We start from the raw sequence: 19,578 nt of genomic DNA, 5'->3' as shown, positions 1-19,578 counted from the left end.
ACCAGGACCAACATATTAGAAATATGTACTGTCCATTATTAAGTGTATTCTTCTAAAGCAACTGTGGCCCATAGTTTCTGATAATACACCTGCTGTACCTTAAAACTGTGCTTAACAGAAACTATGCAGATTGTAGTCAATTAGGTAATTGTGCATTTTGTGCGTACAAACGATCCATTTATGCTAATGTTCTTAGAGAGCATGTTTACTTTGGTGGGAAAATTGTGGGTTTTTTCCTGAAGTTACTAAGATAAATTTTAGCTACAAATTAAACGAGGAACTTACTTCAATACTGTGGTATCTTCCTACCTTCATTTAGAAAATTTTTTTTCTTTTTGTGGCAACTCGAAGACATTGATGTTGGAATAAATTCATATGAAAATAAAGAAACTTTTAGTGATGCTGCTAGGAGGTGATCATTTAGCAGTACAATATCCATGAAGCTGGGCATCACTTTGTATGTAAAAGAGATGTATCTAAATAACATTACCATAAGAATACCAGAATCTTCTAGACTGAGGGACAGGGATAGAAAAGAAAACACAAACAAAGATTCAGGGAAAGGTACAGGGAAATAAGCAGGAGGCTGAGATTTGCTTTGAAAATGTTGAGTGTATTGTTGTTTTCATTTTTTTCTGTTAGAGTCTAATCTAAAAGCAAAATTTCCATAAAGTATGCTAAAATTGGACTCTAATTAATGATAATATTAGTTAAAATAGATAACAAAAGTAAAGAGTGCACTGACTGGGCTGTCTACTATGGTAGCCAGTAGCCACATGTGCCTATTCAAATCAAATTAATGAAAATTAGATAAAAACCTCAGTTTCTCAGTTGTAAGAGCTATATTTCAAGTGCTCAATGGCCACACATTGCCAGTGGCTTCTGTATAGATAGAGAAATTTCCATCATTACAAAAAGTTCTATTGGACGGCACTCATCCAGAAAACTACAGATTTTAATACAAAATCTACCTTCAAGGAAATGTTTTCATCCTTTCTTAAAAATAACATATGATGGTACTCACTCTCTTATGTTTTGAATGGATAAGTCAGAGAAAAGGCACCTATGACTTCATTTCTGTTCAAGTGGATAACAAAATCATCCTTTTTATTCTCTTCCTCCATCCTCCACTAAATCCTAGACTTAGGCATGGATAGTTATGTGTCTATGTGTTTATTTCATCAATCCAATAGATAACCTGTACATTTAATAAAAACGTAATTAAAAAGTTGTTTTTATCCACTGCTTGGCTCCAAGTGGTCAAACGTACTGTGCGTGTAGATAAGCTGAATGAGTTGTCTTACAGCGAGGCCTGAAATCGTGGTTAATATGCAAATGAGGACGTGGGGGTAGCGGGGTCAAGAACACGTTCCAGCAAATGAGGGAGCTACTCTGTGGGGCACGACTGGTCAAACTGATGGGGGCGCGGGAGGGGAGGGGGGGTCTCAGCCCTTCTTCCAGCTGAGAAGATCTGAAGACCAAGACGGACCTTAAATGCGTGAACGAATCAGGGCTCTAACGACACAGCTGACTGAGGTGCCTGCACACGGTGTGTCGTACCAATGGGCCTGCTTACCGCTTTGCAGGGTTTGCTTCCCTCCAGAGAGCACTCCACTGGGGAGCATGCCCGTGGGCGTCAGGCCTTTCAGCGTCAGCACACTCTCACTCTCTTCTCTGCAAAGGCACAACGGGGAGGACACGTTAACGTTTATTTTCTTTCAAGACAAAGAAAAGTCTTAAAGGAAAAGATGTATGTAAGAACTCACATTTACCTCTATCCTGGCTCTCTTGAGTTTTTTCTTTTTTTTACTTAAAACGTACTATATCTTCACACATTCATATAGAAGTAGTGGTGTGTCCATGACATGACTGCTAAGATGAAGTTGGGAATTATGCAATTGTGGAAGTTCAGTCTCTTCTGACTATTGAAGAGATGGAAAGCAATTCTAGTTTTGTAAGCAGGCTCACAATACAAAGTGTTTGTGGGCATCCTCCACGATACCATAAATATGTTTTTTTAAAAAAAATGAGCCATGGAGAGGGCTGTTGTAAGTTTTCCAGCCGAGGCTCTGCAAAAATACGTGGGGCTGATTTGACTTGTGAGAGAAAACCAGAGAGTATAACAGATTTAAAAGATCTGATCTATGGATTAGGGAAGTAGGAGCTACATTCAGGGGACTGTTAAGGAATTCTGACACTCCATGACAAATACACAAACTAACGGCAAGTCGCTAATGAAAACAACTGGTCAAATTTCCAACTTTTCTTTTTCAGTCTCTTTCCCCATGGATCTGCTAATACAGCGTTGTTTTATTACTCGTTATAACAACTGTTTTACAATCAGTTTTATGTACATCATTATTTGAATTACATTTATTACCACAGCACAGCATTAATCAAATGATTAAATAACCATAAAATAGGGATAACCTCATATATTTCCATATAGTAGACAGTGTAATCCCACATAACCAGAAAAAAATACTTACAATACACATATATATCTAATGTTTATAATATGTACAACTACTTACTCCACATTTTTATGAAGATGGCTAACATGGCCCACACAGAATTCCTAAACTAGCCCCAAACCTGCTGCTTCACTATCTTTCTTCAACTTCATCTTTTAGTTAAGCCGAAAGAATCAACCTTTAACTCCTTTTATCCTCTCTTACTCCACATCTACTCAATGAGCAAATCTTGAGGGCTCTACCCTCATATTATTTCCAGTATCTTACCACTTCTCACAATACTACTACCTCATCTCTTTTGAAAACAGCTTTATTGAGATATAATTAACATACCATACAATTTGCCCATTTAAAGTGTGTGACTCAATCACTGGTTTTTAGTCTATTCAGACAGTCGTGAAACATCGGCACAATACATTTCAGCACATTCTCGTCCCTCCACAAAGCAGTCTCGTGCGCTCCCATTTCTTTCAGGCTGTGTTACTACTCATCTGCTTTCTGTAGATGTGCTTCTTCTGGACGCTTCTCATGACTGGAATCAGGTGGCCTTCTGTGACCGACTCCTTTTCGGACCACCAGCATCTCTTACCTGGATGGTTCCAGCAGTCCCTCAACTGGTCTCTCTGCTCCATCCTTGTCACACTCCTGCCCTCTCCTCCCATATCTATTCTCAGTATAGCAGCTGGCTGAGCCTTTTAATACATATACAGATCCTGTCACTCCTCTATGCAAAACTCTCCCAATGGCTTCTCCTCTCATTAAAGGTGAAAGGCAAAATCTTTAAAAGGTTGACCAGAGCCCTAAAAAACTAGCTCCCAACCCACAGTCTACCATCCTTATCCATCTCTTGGACTACATTTCCTACCACCACCCACTTCCCTTCGTGGTCCTCACCATGCACCCAGCACACCCCACCTTGGGGCTCTGCACCTTTCTGTCACACTCTTCCCCCAAGGTATCTGCCTGGCTCCCTCCCTCCCAGCCTCCAACTCTCTGCTGGAAAACTGCCTTCAAAGTGAGGACTTCCTTGAGAATGCTATTTAAAATATGTGTACCTCACTACAAATAATGCAATTTCATTTCTTTTTATGGCTGAGTAATATTCCATTGTATATACGTGCCACATCTTCTTTATCCATTCATCTGTCAATGGACACTGGGACAAAGTGAGAGAGTGGCACGGACATATATACACTACCAAATGTAAAATAGATAGCTAGTGGGAAGCAGTCACACGGCACAGGGAGATCAGCTCGGTGCTTTGTGACCACCTAGAGGGGTGGGATAGGGAGGATGGGAGGGAGATGGAAGAGGGAGGGGATATGGGGATATATGTATATGTATAGGTGATTCACTTTGTTATAAAGCAGAAATTAACACACCATTGTAAAGCAATTATACTCCAGTAAAGATGTTAAAAATATATATATATATGCACTTTCTTACGCCCTATCTTCCCTTCCCTCTTTTATTTTTATCTAAAGCATCTGCTGCTTCACTATCTTTCTTCAACTTCATCTTTTAGTTAAGCCGAAAGAATCAACCTTTAACTCCTTTTATCCTCTCTTACTCCACATCTACTCAATGAGCAAATCTTGAGGGCTCTACCCTCATATTATTTCCAGTATCTTACCACTTCTCACAATACTACTACCTCATCTCTTTTGAAAACAGCTTTATTGAGATATAATTAACATACCATACAATTTGCCCATTTAAAGTGTGTGACTCAATCACTGGTTTTTAGTCTATTCAGACAGTCGTGAAACATCGGCACAATACATTTCAGCACATTCTCGTCCCTCCACAAAGCAGTCTCGTGCGCTCCCATTTCTTTCAGGCTGTGTTACTACTCATCTGCTTTCTGTAGATGTGCTTCTTCTGGACGCTTCTCATGACTGGAATCAGGTGGCCTTCTGTGACCGACTCCTTTTCGGACCACCAGCATCTCTTACCTGGATGGTTCCAGCAGTCCCTCAACTGGTCTCTCTGCTCCATCCTTGTCACACTCCTGCCCTCTCCTCCCATATCTATTCTCAGTATAGCAGCTGGCTGAGCCTTTTAATACATATACAGATCCTGTCACTCCTCTATGCAAAACTCTCCCAATGGCTTCTCCTCTCATTAAAGGTGAAAGGCAAAATCTTTAAAAGGTTGACCAGAGCCCTAAAAAACTAGCTCCCAACCCACAGTCTACCATCCTTATCCATCTCTTGGACTACATTTCCTACCACCACCCACTTCCCTTCGTGGTCCTCACCATGCACCCAGCACACCCCACCTTGGGGCTCTGCACCTTTCTGTCACACTCTTCCCCCAAGGTATCTGCCTGGCTCCCTCCCTCCCAGCCTCCAACTCTCTGCTGGAAAACTGCCTTCAAAGTGAGGACTTCCTTGAGAATGCTATTTAAAATATGTGTACCTCACTACAAATAATGCAATTTCATTTCTTTTTATGGCTGAGTAATATTCCATTGTATATACGTGCCACATCTTCTTTATCCATTCATCTGTCAATGGACACTGGGACAAAGTGAGAGAGTGGCACGGACATATATACACTACCAAATGTAAAATAGATAGCTAGTGGGAAGCAGTCACACGGCACAGGGAGATCAGCTCGGTGCTTTGTGACCACCTAGAGGGGTGGGATAGGGAGGATGGGAGGGAGATGGAAGAGGGAGGGGATATGGGGATATATGTATATGTATAGGTGATTCACTTTGTTATAAAGCAGAAATTAACACACCATTGTAAAGCAATTATACTCCAGTAAAGATGTTAAAAATATATATATATATGCACTTTCTTACGCCCTATCTTCCCTTCCCTCTTTTATTTTTATCTAAAGCACTTATCACCCCTGAAGAGCTATACAGTTTGTTTCCTTGGTGCTTTTTTTTTTTTTTTTTTGAGCTCCTCTGCCCACTACACCCCACCCTAGCTAGAAAAGCTTCATGTGAAAGGGGTTTCTGTCTGCTTTGCTCCTGCTGCATCCACAGTACCTAGACCAGAACAGCACCTAGCACATAGTCGAGATTCATAAAACATTTACTAAATGAACGAGTCAAAGAAAAATAGGATGGAGAATGGCAGTGTTAATCCACATTTTAGATTTCTGAATCCTTTACTGTTATTTAGAGCCAACGCCTAAGCTCCGGCTAATGGTGTGTAATTAGTCCCCAATATGCTGAGAAAGATGCTCTTCAACTCTTGGTCCCTCAGATTCCCATCTGACAGAGGAACTGCCTTCCCTGCTCACTGCTTCCCCAAGATGTTCGCTTTGAAGCAGAAGTTCTGCGTGCATTCCTTTGATGGGTGGATCCTAGGCAACATGTGGCACCTTAAGTGCAAGGGCTCTTGAAAGATAGTTTTCTGGTTCCCTTATAATATGGCAAATTACCAAAATGTAAGGACTGTGCTGGACAGCTATACCTGACAAATGTGTACCACCATCTGTATCCATCCATTACATGTTAAAATGTCTCATTCCACAAATTTCTTGTATTTGCCTCTTCCCTTGCATCTCTCCACCCACAGCTAGTTCAACATCTTTTCTTGGATTATTTCAATAGCTTCTTAAGTGCGCGGACACCCATAAGTCATCTTGCTATCCAGTCTTCAGACTGTCATTACATATACATCTCCACATGGGTTAGCACATGCTCCGATTCTCCTTAGTACTGATCACTCATTGAGTTTGGACATACTACGTATCCTCTTTCAGTTTCTGTTTCCTCACTGAGGTCAAGTCAACCTTGCAAGCTTGCCGTGTGGACTCCTCTCAAATGTGTACACCATGAAGCATACAGCACCTGGTCCTTAACAAGCGCCCCGTAAAACACTGCTCCTAGGTCCTTAGGATCTAGGAGGACTTCTCAGCTGCCAGAAATGCCTTCACCACAATTCTCCAGCTAATGGAACCTAGCCTGAACTTCACAGCGCTCCACCAACGGCAACCTCTTCATGAACATTCCTTTCAGGAAATAGTAGGGCTCCTTCCCATCCTCTTCCACAGCAGAGCACCTCTTCATGTATTTAGTGCACATCTCATGGCCTTACATTAGTTTATTGTCTACATGTCTGACATTTTAATTCACAGTACCCACTTTGCCTAATGCACTACATGGTACACATTTAATGCTCAATCCTACTGTTCCCTAGAGATGACCACCCTGTATTGTACAAATGCTTTTATTATAGGATAGCAATACAATATACCTTGCTTTTATTTTCTATCAATATGTGCGACCTTAATCAAGTAACTGATCATCACTGGGTTCAAATGGAACCCACTCTCAGCTGGGAATAACTGCATCTTACGTACCAAGATGCAGAGGACTAGAGGGACTTTCCAATTTTAAGACCAACCTATGATTCTGTAGCATTGTTCCTGTCACTTTCACATGGTTTGAAGACTAACATAGATACAAAGAATTTTCTTTTATGTTAAGAAAGGCTTCTCCTTTTTTTTCCTAAATGTACTTTCAACTGGAAGTGATGGAGCTGTTTTTACTTATCCTCACAGAGACTTCAGATAGAAAAAGAAGTAAGCGCATTTACTGGAAATCTGAGGCATGATAAATAAGCAAGTGTTTATGCAGAGGGACCAGCTGAGTTTATGATCTTCACATAGTCCTTTGCCCTCAAAGGCAATTTTTCTAGCCACACAGCCTCCCTGCTGGCCTTCAAAACTGCTGAATTTGTGTCCATCCAAGGATCTTTGTACTTGCTCCTCGCTTTGTCTTTTTTTTAAAAAAATAAATTTATTTCTTTTTGGCTGCATTGGGTCTTCGTTGATGCGCACAGCCTTTTTCTAGTTGCGGCAAGCGGGGGTTGCTCTTCATTGCGGAGCACAGGCTCTAGGTGCGCGGGCTCAGTAGTTGTGGCGCACGGGCTCAGCCACTCTGCGGCATGTGGGATCTTCCTGGACCAGGACTCAAACCCGTGTCCCCTGCATTGGCAGGCAGATTCTTAACCACTGCGCCACCAGGGAAGCTCCTCCCTTTGTCTTAAATACTCTTACTCCCTACCTTCGTGAAGGTCATCCCCACACTTGCTCAAATGCTAGACTCAGAGAGTCCTTTGTTGTCCACGTACTAAAATGAATGAGTGCCTCGCCTCTCACCTGCTATCCCCCTGTACTGCTTCGTGGTACATAATGGCTACTTTAAGTTTCATTATATTTATTTTGAATGAATGAATGAGTCCTGCAAGTTCAGTAGGAATGAAAAGCATTAGAGCAACGGCAGCCTCATTCATTAGGCCGCAGGGAGCAACTATGCTCTACTTTCAGCTTTAACATGACTTTTCAAGATTTGGCTGCTACCGCAGAGCTATTACTGACTTTGATCTGGTGTCTTTGGGAAAGGATGATCGTGCTTTTCATCCTTCTCATGGCTCCCTGTTGTTGGTATCAAATCACTTAATTACTCTTTAGTGACTCTACCAGGAGTGGGATAGAAACAGCAAGAAGGAGAAATCAGAAGAGCCGGTACAGCTACTCCACGAAAGAGTTGAAAAAAAGAATCTGGCAAAAATTAGAATATGAAATTATACAATGTGGAGATGGACTTTCTCCCAAGATATTCCTATTTATCCTTGTTAATAATGTGATTGTGAATTGACTGGATACTTGTCACATATAATCATACTGTATTTTTTAAAATTAATTAGTTTATTTTTGGCTGTGTCGGGTCTTCGTTTCTGTGCGAGGGCTTTCTCTAGTTGTGGCAACCAGGGGCCACTCTTCATTGCAGTGCATGGGCCTCTCACTATCGCGGCCTCTCTTGCTGCGGAGCACAGGCTCCGGACGCGCAGGCTCAGTAGTTGTGGCTCATGGGCTTAGTTGCTCTGCAGCATGTGGGATCTTTCCAGACCAGGGCTCGAACCCGTGTCCCCTGCATTAGCAGGCAGATTCTCAACCACTGGGCCACCAGGGAAGCCCTAATCATACTGTATTTTAAAGTAATCTTTTGAAGAGAAATATAGATACTTTGTATTATCCAAGAATAGATAACTGAATTTAAGTGAAGAAAAGTATAGTTAATTCTCTTCAAGAAAACGTGTTTTCTAAGCCCATGCTTAATAATAACAAGATACATGATCTATTTAAAAAATAACTACTATATGGGAACTGAAACACTAAATAACTTTTTTCTCTCAATGATTTATTAGAATAATATAGATTCACATGAACAAGCTTTATGGCTGTTCATTTCCTAGAAATCTAGTGGAATGCACCTGATAAATTCATCTTTACCACAGAGAGAGAATGAAAAATAGAAAGGATTATAATAGCTTTTCCATTTCATAACATGTTCAACCTATTGTGAAATAAAAGTTTTAAAGTCCTGCAGCAAATAGAGGGATGGAATGTGAAAGTCCCTTTAGAGGCTTTCTCTACAGAAATAATTCACTCGAAAACAGTGAGGAACTGACAATTCCATTTTAAAAAATAATTAAGAAAAAGCAAAGAGTTTCGAGTAAAATACTTAAATTACCAGATTAAAGTATTAAAATGTTATTGAGTGACAATCAAATGCAATAGAGGACCATGATCCCACCTGAGCACGGAGAACACTCTGGCCATCTTGCCGATCGCTCGGATCTTGTTCCGTATCACTTCCTTGCGGGCTGCAGCCGTTGCACCTATATTTTAAAAACAGAGTTGAGAAGTCAGGTGGCTTTTTATTTAACTCTAACTAGTTTACTAATTTACATGTATAACAGACTGCAGTTAAGCCAAACCAGGTTTGTTTTTTTCCCCCTCTAAGGATTTATCTGGAAATCAAATTTAAAAGTCTATGCTTCCAGGCAGGAATACTTGCCTGTGATACTTTAGAGGTCCCCAAAATGCCAAAGAGCATCTTCTGAGATTTCCAAGGGGAGAGGTAAAGGGCTAACTGAAAAGTTACTGAGTAGATGGGGTGGGTTCCTACCCTTCTCCTCTGACTGAGCTCCCTTCTCTTCTGTTTATACAAAGAGAACGTGCATTGGCAGGAAGAGGAAGTGCGTCACCAGGATGGATATTCCTCAGAAAGCGTGTACCAGGGAGCTGGTTTGCTCTCACCTTCTCTCTGACCTGAAAGCCCTCAAACAGCTCCTTTTTTTGTCCATTTCTTTTTCTCTAGTGGCAATGACACCATAGCAGGTATCCCCCAACACATCTAATTGGATTGCATCTATTTTCCCCCAACAACTCCCCACTCCCGATCTGGGCCTGGCCATGTGTCTTGCTTTGGCCAATGCGACACTGGCACAAGCGATGCCAGCAGGAGCTTGAAAAGCACGTGGGGCTTGTTCCGTCTCTTGCTCCTTGGTATTTACCCAAGAGAGTGGAAAACTTATGTCCACACGAACACCTGTACACAGATGTCTATACCAGCTTCGTTTGTAATTGTCAAAATGGAAGCAACCAAGATTTTCTTTCAGTAGGTGAATCTACTGTGGTCCATCCAGATAATGAAAAATTATTTAGTGCTAAAAAATAATGATCTCTCAAACCAGAACTTAGTATTGCCAGCTATTCTGCCTGCAAGTGAGTGGAGTAAGTCTAAATCCATATGAGAGAAAGCCATTCTCCAATCCAGTCTTTCTGATAACCAAGTGGAAACATGGATTCTTATTCATAATTGTTTCCTTGAATTAGACTCTATTGGCCAAAACACTGGAGGAGAAAATGACGTGTGTATAGACCCTATCTCATACTTTATTCTGAGTTTCTAACAATATTTATTATTACCTACGATTTGCAATTATGATTCTTTATATAATAAAACCTGTCCTAGAGACCATTTGAAAGTCTGAAGTTTCTGTGCTTGAATTTTAGATGATTTATGATCAGGAGACTCCTTGAAGGACATTTGTGAAGGAAAAAAAAAGTGCTATAGCAATCTCCTTATACTGGTTTTCTTATCTATTTTTTTTTCAGTTATTCTGTTAAATCATGTTTCAGTTTACTTATTTGGTGTGCTATTACCACTCTATGTTTAATATCCCCCAGTCTGACTGACCCAGTCCACTCAGAGGTCATGATGTGCTAAGGGGGAAAGATCCTAACTGTCTCCAAAAACAGTATGGCCAGATCATAAAAATCAATCCAACAGACACAAAGAATGGAAAGAGTGGGAGAACCCGCAAAATGGTGGCTATATTTAGAAGCACAACAAGAAAAGCAGCAAGAAGGAGTAGTTAAATGTCTAGAAATGAAATTGGATATATTTAAGAGGAATGAGAAGGGGGAAAATGTACAATCAAGTAAGTGAAAAATATCTAAGAAGGATAATCTCTCAGAAAATTTTCATTAAAGGACTTCTAAAAACCATAACCAGAGCAATGAAAAGCAAGAAACTAAGTAGGAAAGGAAGGGGAATAAATTATGTAGAGCCGTCCTTTTCAGCTCAGTATGAGCTGGTACTCAGAAAGATGCTCAAAAAAAAAATACGGAATTTTATTTATTTATTTATTTTTTAAACATCTTTATTGGAGTATAATTGCTTTACAATGGTGTGTTAGCTTCTGCTGTATAACAAAGTGAATCAGCTATACATATAAAATATGGAATTTTAAATGTAAAATGAACATTCTGACAGTCTGAGCCCGTTTAGCGTTCCTTATTTTTCAGACCTAATGACTTACTGGAGAGTATAGAGCAGGTATCTTACTTTATGTATTCATAGTTGTGCTCCCAACACATGGTGGTTCACAACATATTATAGCACTTTTCTTAATGAAGAAATGCTGTCTCTTTTTAGATTTCTCAATAACCCAGGTAAGAGGTTTTAGTACTTCTTTTATAAAATTAGAATATATTTACTCAAAAAGTCAATTAACTTAATCATAGAGAGTAAGAAGAGACATTAAAAACTAGTATCTCGAAGTTCCATTCTGGGGGATTACCTTCAGTATTTGTCAAATAATCAAAATCAAAATGAATATCACACATTTACAACCCACAAAAAAGTAAAATAACCAAATAAAATATCTGAGTTAATATGTAATCAAACTGAAAGGAGCTGAACAGTAGCAGGAAAGAATTAAGTACAGATATAAAGGTCCTTGTATATTTAGTATTGCTATTCCTGGCTTTTGGTATTTTCCAGAGATCATTAAAACTCTTATTCAAATACTTATGTTCCACTGCAAATCCTCACAGCCCATAATTCAATAGAAAGATCAAGGGAAAAAAAATGCACGTTTTTCAGACTTCTACTAGCTGTGACATGCAAATACAATGTCATGTTTAACATTCTTGGTACTTGCTCTATTTAAGTTGTGGAAATATACCACAGTAGCTCAACTTAAAATTCAGTATATTGAATAATAAAGGTGCAAAAAAATACCTTTTACATTAAACTATTTTTAATAGTTAACTACTGTTAACTATTTTTCGGAGAAGAATCTAGTCATTTATTTTAACTCAAAAGTCCCAAACTGAAAGGCAATGTTTCTTAAGTTTAAAAACATTAGTAATTTTAAGTACAATTTCATTTTGTATTTCCATTCAAATAATTATCACTTCTTTTTTGGGGCCTCTCTTTTGCTTCACCTTTTAAGTTCTCATCTTCTTTAAAAAGCCTGGGGTATTATGCTACTAATTCCAGAATCTAGGTGCGCTGGCACACTCCATTTTCCTCAAAGGCTAATGTACAGACCAAGGGAATCTTTAAAGATTTGCTTTGACCATGTGTGCTTCCTGACCTTAACTTAGTGCCTTACTGACTTCTCATGAAGTATGAAAGGTACGTATGCCAAGTGGCCTGCTGAGTGAATGCTGCCAGCCTCTGAAGGGAACTGGAAAACTGCGGCAGCATCGCCGTGATGAGGAACCAAGTGCCAGGGTGAAGAGAGGTTCTTACACGTGGGCTACCTGCCATGCATTAGAGACCCTGGCTCTGTATGGCCCACGGTCCCCATCCATCCACTGAGTGACTACTATAATTCCTCAGTTTTAACTGAATTAGTAGTGTGTGGAAAGTGCTATATAGAATACAATTTATTACCCAAATCATTTATTCATAAAGTGTTCTTGTGAATCCTATCCTGTTCTATAGCCTGCTGTGTGCTAACTGCTAGCAACAGAAATAGGAGTAAAACGTGGTCTCTGCTTTAGGAGATCACGTGAACACCCATAGTGCACCGTGACACGTATTAGAGAGGAAGCAGCAGTGGCACGTGGGGCCGGTGGCTGTCAGCTAGAGAGTAGACTGAGCACATCTCTTCTTAGCTCCGTGTTCAGTAACTTCGTACTGGTAGCTTGAAACCAGTGGTAGGGAAGAGAATTTATACCAACAAAACCTGCAAGTGCTACAAACCAGGGTCTTTTTCCCCCTGCAGTGAAGCATTGTTAAATATTTACCACTGGAAGTAGATGTGAATAGTCTGGAGAAAAATATTCACCCAAATGGTGATAGTTGAAGGATCCTGAAGGATAAATAAGAGTTAAAGAGAAAGGAGAATTCTCCATAGAAGGAAGAGAATATTCAAGCATGTGGAGGCCGCAAGAATCCACGTTATGTTCAGATGATGGGTCAGAAGTCCGGTGTGAATGGAGTTTGCCCTCACTGGGGCGAGGGCAGGCTGAGAATGAGGAGAGAAGCAGGGCATGCCCGGGGCTAAATTGTAAAGGTTTTAGCATAGTAGCAGGGACAAATAAGAAGTTTAGACATTAGCATTCTTATCACAGAGGTACAGAGAACTTACTTTGCACTTACCCACCCCTCTTCAAAAAAACGAAAAGAGAAAGAAATAAAGAGATGGACGGATGGTTGTATACAGGGACAGAGATGTGAGAAAGCAAATATAATTGAATGTTAATTGTAGAAAGTAAGTGATGGGTACATGCATATTGACTATACAATTGTTTCAACATTCCTTTATGTTTGAAACATTTCATAATAAAATGTCAAAAAACCCCACTGTATTTGGAAGAAGCTTGGCTTTGAGGGAAAAGGGAGAGAGCAGCTTTAAGAAGAGAGGTCTCTCCATCCCTCCCTTCCTTCGTGTTATATGGGGGATGCATGAGTTTCCCAAAGGAGGCAATGAAGAAAAGTTCTCAGTGCAGTGACATTCACCCCTTCCTTCCTCCAACCATCTCCAGGGGGAAACTGGACTGGTAAGATAAGCCCAATTCAACAGATTCTAATTGCTATCAGTACCTTTTTGCAACTGTAAGACGTGATGATGAACTGTCTAAAATTTTAATACATTGATAGATGCCAGGGGCCTGGGGGTGGGGAGGGGGAATAGGGAGTTAGTGTTTAATGGGAACAGAGTTTCAGTTTAGGAAGCTGAAATTTTCGGGAGATGGATGATGGTGAGAGTTGCACAACAATGTGAATGTCCTTAGTGCCACTAAACTGTACAGTTAAATATGGTTCAATTAGTACATTTTATACTATGTGACTTTTACCATAATAAAAAACATTAAAAAATACATGCAAAAAATCTTTTTTATACTTGAATATCTTATAAAAGAGGAATATTTTCATATTATTAGAAGGTGAAAAAGGAGCTTGCAAAAAATTGCTTACTCTTTAATGGAAAATGTAGCAGAAAATTTCCACTTCATTATTATATTGGTTTCAAATGTTTTGCTATTATTTAGGCTTCTTTCTTTAAAGGACTTTTAACTAATACAAGTGTATCCATAGCATATATCTTTAAATGAAATATATTATATTAAAAGGAGTGTATATACATTAACATTTCACACTTTTTCAAAAGAAAGATCTATTTTAAGAACTATATTTTGTTGGCAAACTTCAAATCTCTTAAACCTTTTAATTCAAATTCTGAGAAAATATTACAGAAAACTCACGACTTTTTCAAACTTTTAAAAAGATAACAAAGTTCATCTCTGTAAGAAACCTATTCTACTTGAAAGTAAAATTTTATTATGACTCATTATTTTTAAGCAGAGTTTAGACATGTCTCCAGATTTTATTTTTCGACACCATAGGGCAATTACTGAATTTGAATACAGGTTATTGATGGAACAAAGCATAAGGTGCTGAGATAAGAAATATCTTTTGTTGTGTTATATTAAAGACAAAAATTAGTTTGTTTTCCTTCCAAAATCAGCACTTTGAAATATGATATAATGCAAAGACAGAATATGTCTTCAGATACCTCTAAAAACCTTGCATAATTGGTCTTTATGGCTCTTTACAAATGATGGTGAAATTATAAGTATACAGACTGTCTTATCTGGGAGAACACATATCCCAAATTGACCCCTATTAAGGCTATGAGGCCAAAACATGTACTATAATCCCCAAACCTTATTTTCTTGTCTTTTCTTTCTCTGACCTAGTTTAAAAATAACAGACCTTGAGCAACTATACCTCAACCAAGCAAGGCTATACAGAAATTACTTAAACATCTACCCAGTTTTGCCCTTGGCTGTGGTGAACTTGACAAGTGCTTCATTTTATTTTTCTATGCCACCAAGCCCTTGAGTCCTGGGATTTAGGGACAGCACCATAAGCACTGAGAAATTGTGTTCATTCTGATGGACTGGCTTTAAAACTGTGGCCTTTACATTTTCTACTCATGCATCTACAAAAGTATATCCTCCAAAGAATACTATTCTCACCTCCAAGTTTAAATAATTGTAAGGAATATAATGTTGTAAACATTGCCATTTTAAAATGAAATGACTATACTACTCTTTTAAAAATCAATGGCATATAAAGATCATAGCAATTTCATCCTACCATCATCCATTTAAAGAAAAAAATCCATGAACAAGACATTCATTGATATTTAGAAATCTTACAGTACTTTTTTCTTTGAAATTGCATTTCCATTTCAATTTTCCTGATTTTACTTTAGTGAATTATATATTTATACTTTAAAATATTTTTATCACATTATACTTTGCTGCCAAAAATATGTTTAGAAATTTAAATGAAATGTGTTTTTTAAAATTTCCTGAGACAATAAGGCCCTAAGCCTTAAAAGTGCCTTTGTAATCAATATCAATTATTAGCAGTACATAACTGAGCTAAGTAGCACAAACATATGATAAATTTTTATGAATATTTAAAAAACATAGAAATATAATTTGATTGGAATGCATCCCTTAATGATAAAGATGGGAGGGCGGTTACACTGCCTTGATTAAGGAGACTTCCTACGCATTGAGTTTTTCCAACGTCTCTTTGTTTAGTACTCCAGGCAGTGTTCATAGAGACTATGTTTAGGGAGACCCATGCCTTTTTGTTAAAATGAGAGAAAAGCAACTGAGAAAGAAGAGGTGGGAAAGGAGAGGCTGCAGTGAGCCTTGCAGCTCAGATGAGTTCCCAGCCTGATCATTTTTAGGAATGAGGACATATGGAAACTGAGGATGTGAAAATAGATTCCCTTACTCCTCTTGAAACTTCTTTGGGTAACCCCAATGGTCCAAATATTCTGGCATGAAGACAGCTGCTCTATCAAGAATTAGATTAATCACTTTCTAGAGGTGACAGTTGTTGGAAGATCTCCTTGACCAACCATGACTTGAGAATCCTGCACTGCTGATCCATTTAGGGTCAGTGCCGGTTAAATCTAGTCCAAAGAGACTGGAGGTGCTGCCCCTCACATAATAGCTATATGAATGCTTATGTAGGTTACTGTATTAGGCAGAAAAAAACACCTTTAGGATAATAAATTTTAAAAATCTCTGTAAAAATTCATCTTTTTGAGGATTGCAACCTAAAATATTTGGAATATCTTTCTAATTTTAATTCTAACAATAGCATAGTACATATCCATAGGTGATAAAACTGGGACATAATGGCTACTCATTCCAAATCACTCCAAACCACATATTCTGAATTTCTTCCATATGCTTTTTCAGCTCAACTAAAATCTCAGCATGTAATAGCATCTACGATGGTGTGATATTTGGCATAAGGCTATTCTGTCTTATATGTCATTTTGAAAGCGACAGATCCTTGAAAAAATATATTTTTTTTGAATAAAAAGACTCTTCTGTGTAATGGATTTTCAAAAAGGCCAGTATAGCCTAGACAGTTCTCTTGTCATAAAACACAACTGGATTCTTCGGATAGGAAGTCTTAAAAATGTACAGACTACTCCCAAATGTCAAATAACTGTCATTATTTGGTTATCTTAAATATGTAGTTAAAAGATACTTTCGTTTCCAAGTGTTAATTTGATTCCATGGACTTTTGTTCTCTGAGACATTGCGTTCCATCTGTTAGATAATTCCTTGGTAGACTCGCAGAAATTGGCTATGAGCATAATTATAACTTGGGTAAAAATTAAAGACTTTAAGGTAGATTAGGAGGCTTCGTTGATTTTTCAAGAAACTATTATATATTCAGCCTATGTTTCAAGAAACTATCATATATTCAGCCTATGCCTTACAGAGGACATTTCAGTTTATTTATATTTACCAAAGTAGAAACTAATAGCATGTGAAATCTCATTTGGATTGAACTCTTTATCATAATAGAAATGCATCAAGTTTATAAACTGGCAATGAAAATAAAAGCAAAATGAAATGAAATAACAAAGGTCAAGCTAATAATGTAGATGTATTGTCTATAGGAGAAACAATCATAATGTCTGGATGTTTCGTCTGTCAGGATTATTTTGGGTATAGATGAGGATTTAACAGTTGAAAAAGGTATTTATTAAGGACCTAATTGTGCATACATGCTAAATGCTGGAAGAAAGCATTTAGACCAGAATTTAATTCTGGACACTTATGGATTTATAAATTTATCAAATAGTAGAATGATATTTAAATGTTATCTCTCTGAAATTACAGAAATTGAAGGAAAAAATAAACCAATACAGTAAAATATCATGTTTGATTGTCCCATGTGTTATACCCTAGACAGAAAGCTAATTGAGTACCATCTGACAGCACGACAAAAAAGCAGGCTGAAAGACGTAACACTGCTCCAGTCGTCTGACAGCAGAGGATGGTCAAGGTGCTGGATGTACTGAGCTGATCGGAAATAAAGCCACTCGAAGATCTTCTGATGCTATTCAAGAACTAGGCAGGGTGTTTTGTCAGTACAGGGGGGATGCAGTGAAGATTTTGCCCCAAAAGGTAAATAGGGAAATGAGCATTAGGTTCTGGCCAATGATCAGTGCACAGGCCTGCAGAGGCAACTGAAACAGACAGAATGGTTTCCAGGTCGTGAGACTTTAACATCACTGAAATATATTATTATCTTATCAGAGGAAAGGGATATGCCAGTCAAAAACTGTACTGGTCAGATACAGAGGCATAAGAAAGAAGAGAAGCCGAGGCAAACATCTGACATGTCTAGGGAAGTACTGTCCAGGGGCCAGTGGCCTTTCAGTGTTCTGGCCTTACAGCAAGACTTCAGATCATAAATACCTGGCTCATCAACTTCTTTTAAGACAAATGAATAAACTGGCATGTGAGAGGCAGAATAGCACAGTGGTAAAGAACTTGTGTTCTGGAGTAAAAGACCTATTGAGTCTCAGCTCCCCTATTTACAGGCTGTGCTACCTTGGATAAATTACTAAGCTTCTGTAAGTCTCACCTTCCTCATCTAAAAAATGAGGAAGGTTCTAAGTGCTTTATTTGTATTATTTCGCTTGGTAAGTTGTTGACCTAAGGTCATCAGCTGGGAAGTGGGGAGCCCAAACCAGGATTCATTACAGTAGCAGGCTGGTGATCTACTTCCCAGGTGGGTGGAAGAATTACCTAAGTTAATTCGTTCGGTCATTCTCAACATTCAACGAACACAAGTGCCAGGTACTGTGCTATATGCTAAAGCACTTAGCATAGATCATTGGTATACAATACTCAAAAATGTTTGCTCTTTCTGTTAAGAAGAAGGAAGTGCTTGTGCAGAAGTGCATATTCCAGTTCTTCTAACAGTTACATTTCTCACTGTAAATTACAAGGTTGATGGTGTGATCTTCATTAATATCACGCTGCCTCAGTTGGGGCCCCAGTCGTGTTTTGTGCCAACCAGGCTAAAGGTTGGGCCCCAGATGATGGCCAGTTCACTAGGGGAGAAGGGGAGAATCCAGGATGCTGCTGGCTTTGCTTTGAGGCAAAAAAACAGACCGCTTCACAAAGATGGGCTGACCAAAGAAAATCAAGATATCTGTTTCTTTAAAATTCTAAGAAAAATTGGAAGAAAGTTTCATAGCTTCTCGTAAGCTAGGAGTAAAGATGAAGGAATAAAAGGGATTTTTAGGAGAGCGAAAATAGATTACTCTCATAGAAAAATATTTTTAAACTTTAGATTTTCTGAGCATTCATTAAACTTTTTCACATGGCCTTTAAACCTGCCATCTGAGATCAAACAACTATAAAGAGAATGTTTTACAAACTTCAGACTTACAACGACTGTCTGCTGTTGTTCAATCAATTATTAATTATTCTCATATAAGTACAACCTTCAGATTAAGAAGTTGGACCCATAAAATGCTTTAGAACAAAGAGAAGCACGTAAGCTCTGCCAAAAACGCATGAAAACTGGATCTTATTTTCTTATGGTATCAATTTTCAGCAAGCTGACATTACCCCCTATACTTCTCTCTGTGAAGAACACTTCTTTCATATGTCAATTACCTCAACCTTGTGTGTGAGAAGTGAAGTTTTTCTGAAATATAGAGACATACATATACACAAAATCTTTGCCTTTGTTGAAAAAAGAGCGCTCTCTAATACCTTTCAAATAAAGAATACATTAAGGTTTATAAAGCCCATGCTTATTTCCCTTCTTAGTATACAACATGGACTTCCTTCTCAAATAAATTTTATAAATACATTTAATCCAAGTGTATGTTTAGATATGCAATAGCTAATGTTTAATATAAGTTGGCCAATATCACCATAAGTTGAAGGAAAACTCAAATGCTACAAAAAAACAATGATTTTTAAAACTGTGAATATTGTATATGTGTATAGTACAGGTGTCTGTGGAATACAGTATAAACTTCTATTTTCTGCAAGCATTTTAGCCAATGGTGGACATTATCCAACCAATTAGCTCTAATAGGGAGATGACTGTTTTTTTAACATTTAGTTCGTTCTGCAAAGTCTGCACTTTTTTTGTTTTTTGCAGTACGCGGGCCTCTCACTGTTGCGGCCTCTC

The 19,578-nt window shown here is 38.5% G+C and overlaps 1 protein-coding gene across 1 annotated transcript in view; it reads right to left on the bottom strand.

The window, feature by feature from the left end:
* The window catches only part of PPP3CA (protein phosphatase 3 catalytic subunit alpha), a 298,900-nt gene that overhangs the window by 7,305 nt on the left and 272,017 nt on the right, over window positions 1–19,578 (bottom strand). Inside the window, exons 11-12 of the mRNA XM_024736041.1 lie at window positions 9,040–9,124; window positions 1,577–1,674 (exon numbers count right to left, since the gene is read on the bottom strand). Of these exons, the coding sequence (XP_024591809.1) occupies window positions 1,577–1,674; window positions 9,040–9,124 (183 nt within the window). The remainder of the gene's footprint in view (window positions 1–1,576; window positions 1,675–9,039; window positions 9,125–19,578) is intronic.

This window comes from Neophocaena asiaeorientalis, unplaced genomic scaffold (assembly GCF_003031525.2).
Source record: "Neophocaena asiaeorientalis asiaeorientalis breed wild unplaced genomic scaffold, Neophocaena_asiaeorientalis_V1.1 scaffold7, whole genome shotgun sequence".
Lineage (NCBI taxonomy): Eukaryota > Metazoa > Chordata > Mammalia > Artiodactyla > Phocoenidae > Neophocaena > Neophocaena asiaeorientalis.
The sequence above is the reverse complement of the archived record's forward strand: the minus strand, read 5'-3'. Positions and strand labels throughout refer to the sequence as shown.